The sequence below is a fragment of the Apis dorsata genome, unplaced genomic scaffold, assembly GCF_000469605.1.
Source record: "Apis dorsata unplaced genomic scaffold, Apis dorsata 1.3 scaffold_575, whole genome shotgun sequence".
Lineage (NCBI taxonomy): Eukaryota > Metazoa > Arthropoda > Insecta > Hymenoptera > Apidae > Apis > Apis dorsata.
Genome location: NW_006263785.1, coordinates 299437 through 306556, shown reverse-complemented (window position 1 = coordinate 306556; position 7120 = coordinate 299437). Strand labels below are relative to the sequence as shown.

Genomic DNA, 7120 nt, shown 5'->3' with positions numbered 1-7120 from the left:
ATATAATAAATTATTATTATTATAATTCATATTATTATTAATTTTATTTTATTTTATTTTATTTTTATTTTTAATATTCAACATTCAACACTGTTAAGAAATATTTTATTTAGATATAATTTATAAATTTCAATAGTTTTTCAATTTTTAGAAATAAAATTAAAATATATATATTTTATCTAATTGATTACAATATTTCGTCTGATAAAATTTCTTTTCTTCTTAATATTTAATATTTTTATTAATTGATATTTCGTACAATCAAAACGAAGTTTAATATTAAAATTAAAATAATCTTTTTCTCACAAAATTATATTATAATATAAATATATAATAATAAATATAGTATAAGTAAATTTTTAAATTATATTTATTATTTTTCACTTATATCGAAAGACTAGAATAAAATAAAAGTGCTAAAAATAAATAAAGTAATTCATTAAATAAAATAAAAAAAATAGAGATAATATTTATTTAAAAAATTTCTTTATTATACAATGATTTTATTAAGTAAAGAAAATATAAAAAAATAGGAGGTAATTTTATATTTTGATTTTACGATTTTATTCCATGATTTGGATACTATGATTTTAAATTAATGCACAACAATAAAATTCATGGAATATTATAATATAGTGTGTATATTTAAAAAGTAAATTAAGTTATATATTCAATCTTCAATGTAATATTTTTATTGTTCCTATCAAATATTAATAAATTTTATCGTTATTATTATTTTTACTTCATGATCATTTATTTTTTTTTAATTTATTCTTATAATTCTTTTTTTTTTGAATTTAATTTGTTAACAAAACTGAATGACATCTAATTTTATTTTGTATATAATTATTTTTACATACAATTGTTTTATAAATATCACAAGCTACTAATAATCCACGAATTAAAAAGAATATCTCTTAATTATTTGTATTTTAATATATGAAAANATATATATGTATATATATTTTATATATATTATATTATATATATTATTTCATATAATTTATATATTGAAAATTATCAAAAATTTTCTTTTTTAACAATCGAAAATTTGAAGAATAGAAAGAACAATATAAAAAAATCACATTTGGATCATTTTTCATCAGTTTTTATCAATAAACTTATTATTAATGATACATTAATGATACTATACTTAATTGTAATAGAAAAATTTGAAATCATTATAAAAAAAATATGATATTATGGTTTTAAATTTTTGATTTTATGTAGAATTTTTTTATTTAGATTATACTTTGAATAATTTTAAATCTTTATTCGAATCATGAAACCTCTCAAAACTAAATTTCTGATATTAATCAGAATCATTTTAGACTATTCAATATATAATATTATATATAATAATTATGTATAATATTGTACGTATTAAAAAAATAATTCAAAAATTTTATACTTAAAAAGAAAATCAAGGACAAAATGAAAAAATTGGGAGAAAAAATTAAGAACACGCCCAAATTTTTTTTTATCAAACTATCGTAATCGCTTAATCCTTTCATCATCGAGATTGAATTAATCCAATTTATTCTGAACATGCAAAATCTGTCAGAGCATGAAAAAAATTTTATGAATAAAAAATTGTTTTGATTAGTAAAAAAATCGTAACTAAATGTTATATATGTACATATATAACATTCAATATTAACAATTCTATATATGTACATATATAGAATTTAATAATAAAAAATGTATTAAGTAAAATAAAATTTAATCTTATAATATTACGAATTATTGAATGTAAGTAAATTTATAAAAATGAAATGAAAAAATGAATGCAAATTATGATATATGATAATTGAAAAAAGAAATTTGAAAATTTAAAAAGTAATAATAGTATATAAGATGTTAATATTAGATGAAACGGAAAGAAATCAATTGTTTTTATATATTTTTATATATTATAATTTAAAGTCCGTAAATTTTTTTAAGAATGAATTTGAAAAATGAATCATAATTCTTCTTTTACAGTTTCCCATCCAATGATTTATTTTTCAAATTCATTTTTTAAAAAATTTATGGACTTTGAATTACATATAAAAATAATGGATTTTTTTTTTTTTATATTCATAGAATATTTTCAAAAATCGATTCTATAAGTCAAAATAAACGCAAAACTTGAAATACAATAATTGAGAGTTGAGATTTATTCATTAAGTTTTAAATAATTGAAATTTACATTAGATGAAACGAAAATGAGAAAGCATTTTGTCTTCGTTACACTGTTGTCTTTTTTAGTTCCGTTTCTTCAATTAAAGCGATGTTAAATTTCTTGTAACTTAATAAATAAATTTCAATGAGCATTTTTGTATATGAATTTTTATGTTTGTTTTTATCTTTAGAATTGATTTTTCAAAAGTATTTCAAGAAGTATATCAACATATGTATACAAATTTATATTGTACTAATTTATATTTTAATTCGATTTAAATAAAATATTTTATTTTTTACAAATATTTTTTAAAAATATTATTTATACGTGAAATAAAACAAAATTTATAATATATAATATATATTTTTGTATAGATATTGATCCAAAAATGATGAAAATAATATTTATTTAATATAGATATCAATATGAAAATTGATTGAAAATTGGTTTAAAAAATAATGTTCGAAATAAAATGAAAGTATAACTATTTGTTTCTTTACCCTTTCCGTGAGTAGGTAGTTGATTGTTTTCGTAATTCATTAGAAGATTCTCGAGAACCATTGTGATATTTCTAGAAACAATGTCGTTGACGGTTCCTCTGGTTAACGTAACTTTCGAAGAAGTCTTTGAAGCTGCTGAAGAAACATCAAGAGCGTAATTCCGATTTTTGTACATTGACAGCAATATGAAAAATATCAATCTGCAAAAGATACGAACTTATCGAATTATCAATATTATTAATATAATTTTTTAAATGGTTAAAATTACATCTTAATTAAATAATTTATTTTTATAATAATCAAATATCTCATAAATCTCATAATATCCCATCTCATGTTATAATATGAAAATTAAATATGATTAGAGTGGAAAACGAAAGGATTAAATTCTTTTTTTTTTATAATTTGTAATAATGAAAAAAAATTGCTTTCTATAGAATTTAATATTTAAATTCTTTATATTTAATCAATAAATTTTTTAAGATGCTATAAAATACTTAAAAATTATTATTAATTATTTATTATTTAATTTTTATAAATTTCTATTCGAAAATTTATAATAATTCAATTTTTACAAAATTATTTAATTTAATGCTAATAAATTTTGTACGAAGAAATTTAAATTAAATGAGATAAATTTAAAAAAATTAGCAATTCTCAAATATTTCTAATGTGTTATTTATATTATAAATATCATTTTATTTATTCATTTTAAAATATTAATTAATTTATAATAGAAAAATATTTTAATTGATATTATGAAAATAATGAAAATAAGGATTAAATTAAGTATTTTATAAAAATTATTTTTATACATTAATTTTAAAAGATTAGAGATAAATTTTTTATATTAACATAATAATAATATCATATAAATAATAATATCATAATAAGAAATAATCATACAATTTTGATTTTTTCGTTTTTTTCTAATATATACATTCGAAGAATTAATAAATAAAAAATAATGTTAGTCAAATCAGAATAGATTATATGTATTTAATAAGTTTAATATTTTGAAAAAATATTTTTAAATATTTAAGAATATCATATTAAGGATATCATAAGCATTTATATATATATTTATATTTATACTTCCCAAATCTTTTTATCGTAAACAATAGATTTTAAAAAAAATGGAAGACAAAAATATCTTATTGCTTAATGATCAAAACGAATTTTCTAAATTTATAATAATAATCATGAAATGATAATTAATTTTCTTAAAATTAATATTTATATTATTTTTTATATTTTATGATAAATATCATCTATAATTATAAAAAAATTTTTTTTATATTTGTTCGATCTTATAAAAATTATTGTAATGTATTTTGAATGGATTAAAATCGATTGTTGAGATTTTCAAAAATTTGCAAAAATAAAGAATTGCTACAAATTTATTAAAAATTCATTAACGAAAGAATTGTAATTGAATGTAAATATATTACATTAATATAAATATTTAAATATTTTTATGAGTTACTCTATTTTTATGATGTTACTATTCATTATAATATGTTCAAGTTCAAAATTTTATGACTGTATTATGCTTATTTTATTATTATTTTATTTAATAAAATCATTGTTTTATTTTATTATTTTATTATAATATAATATAATAAAAAAAATTCTTAAAATAATTTTATTTTATTTATATTTAATAAAATTTATTTTTTTCATCGTCATTATTAATAATACATAAGAAAAAATAATTAAAAATTATAGAGAACAAAGCAATCGTGATTAATTATTGCTGTCTTTATAGCTATAACTAGATCATTTTTTCCAATTGTTACAATAGAATAACGCTAATTGGATAATAAAAATTGAATTATTTAAATTTAAATTTATTAATAATGAAGTATTTTTGATCCAATCATATTAGGTGACTCATAATCCAAGAGTTCAAAAGACAATTTAGTTTTATATATAAATATATATGGGATGATCATAATTCATTGTACAGAATCAAAAATTCTATGGATTTTATATTCATAAATTCAAAATAAGGAAATTGTGATAGGTTTTATTTTAAGTAAATCAAATTTGAAAGTTTTTCAAATACAAATGAAATTAGCTAATTCGAATATTCATAGTATATGAATGAACTAGAGAAGGTAAAGAATAAATAAAAGAATAAAAGAAATAAAGAATAAATAAAGAATAAATAATTCTAAATGTGAAAATAAACAAAAAATTTATTATTTTTTTTATTTAAAAATTAATTTCCAAGAAAATTGTATTTATCGAAAATTGATTATACTATTTTTTGATTGTATATATTCAATTTTAATTTTTTCGGAAACAAAAATTTAAACGATAAAATTTTATTCTATATTTTTTTATTATTTTCATATATAAAATTTGTATAATTTGTATAATAATAATTGTATAATACATAGAATTTATAATAATTATTTATTAATAATTCATTCGTATTCAATTAAAAATTATGGATAAATTATGGATGTTGTATAAATGAAAGTTATCGATCAAATGCGAATCTCTTTTTAAATTTAAATTTTTTAAACAATTTGTATAATGTTATAAAAAAATAATCATACATTTGATTAATTTTTTTTTCATCATTTATATTTTATTAAAAACATTTTATGTATATTATTTATATTATTTTATTTTATATATTTATATTATTTTTTTTAAAATAGAAATATATTTAAGAGTTATATGATATATTTAATTAATTATTTTAATTGAAAAAGATAGTTTAAAACGGAAATTGCATAATTAGTAGATTATCTAGTCTTTTATTCACATTCTAGACATTTCCCACTTCATATTTGAAAAGGATAAGAATAACCCAACAGTCAAAGAAACTGCATTGTTTGCACTACAATACTGGAGCGAAAAGAATAGCCATTAGAAGCTCTAGATTCAAAAGAATATCATGTCGAGTTCTATATTACTCACCAATGTTTATCACGTGTATTCTCCACAAAAACAAAATTTCGAATCAAATTATGAGTATTCATAAAATAAAAAATTTTGAAATTAATGTTTAAAAACTTTGTTTATAAAAAAAATAAATAAAGATTTACATAATATGAATATTTGAATTTTCATTAAAATACTGTATTTCAAATATTGTAAAAATATTAAATTGATTGTTTTCGTTCATAATAAAATAAAATTACAATTATGTGTAACTAAAAATTAAAATTTATATCATATATCTTTCTATATAATAATATTATATTAGTGAATTAATAAATTACAAGTTATCGATTATAAACTTCTTTTAAATTTCATATAATTTTATGTTGAATATAAGACAATTGAATAAATTTTTTAAATTTATAAAATCTTATTTATTTTATTATTAAAATTTCAATTTAAAAGATCAGTTAATTAAAAGTTAGATTTCAATTTAGCTAATATTGATAAAAGTAATATTTTATAGTCAATCATGATTTTCAATATTATTTATAAATTAGATGCATTATAAAAATTTTATAATTAAAGATTATTTAAAAATTTTTTTAAGATTATTTTAAAATTAAAGATTATATATAATTATAGAAATTCTTTATAGAAATTCTAATTTTCTAATTCTAATTCTAATTTTTGAAAATTTTAAATAATTATGTCTATATATTTTAAAAATCAAGTATTTTTTGTAGTAAAAAAATTCAATTATTGATTAATAATTGGAAATTATCAAAATGATTATAGTGAATTATTTAAGAAGAAACACAATCTATTTATTTATAAAAAAATCCACCCAACTTTTATATTTTTGCAAATTAACAATATTGACAAATATTAAATATATTTATATTTATTAATACATTGGTATGAATATCGATTATGAAATGAAGAAGAAAAAATATTAAAATTAATATAATAAAAATATATTTGAGAATAAAACTTTCTCTGAAATTGCTTTCAAGAATTATTTTTCGCAAATAGATAATATCAATTGAGAATGAAAATTATTTTACACACTCAACATAATTTCCACTGAAAAATTTTCTCAAAAGCAATTCTCAAATATTCTTACCCTAATTATCATGTTTTCATTACTTGAATAATCATGTAAAGAGAAAGATTTTTGGGTGCGTGAAAAGTAAAAACGAATAGAAAAAAAGTGAAAAATTCAAACTTGGTCACGTAAGAAGGAAAGAACGGTTGGTATCGAGAAAGGCAGAGAAAAGCATGAGAGGCCTAGGTAAAGGAAAAAGAGGGGAATAGAGTATAAAAGTGCTCTCCTTAGCCGCAGATTCAGCAACTTCCGACGAGGGAGTCCCCTCGATCTTTCGAGTGAACATTCTCCCTCGTTACGTCAGAATCGTCCTTTAAACCCTTCCAGTGCCCTTTTTACGAAAAGGCATTAGAAAAAAAAATTTTTTTGACAAATTTGTTTATATTTCAGTTATTATAATGATCAACAAATACAACATAATGTTTCAATCATCAATATATATATATATAT

General features: G+C 17.1%; 1 protein-coding gene across 1 annotated transcript in view; it reads right to left on the bottom strand.

Moving 5' to 3' along the window:
- LOC102681912 (gamma-aminobutyric acid receptor alpha-like) overlaps positions 1-7120 on the bottom strand; it is a 22259-nt gene that overhangs the window by 13275 nt on the left and 1864 nt on the right. The window contains 1 exon segment of the mRNA XM_031513075.1: positions 2665-2864. Within this exon segment, the coding sequence (XP_031368935.1) occupies positions 2665-2864 (200 nt within the window).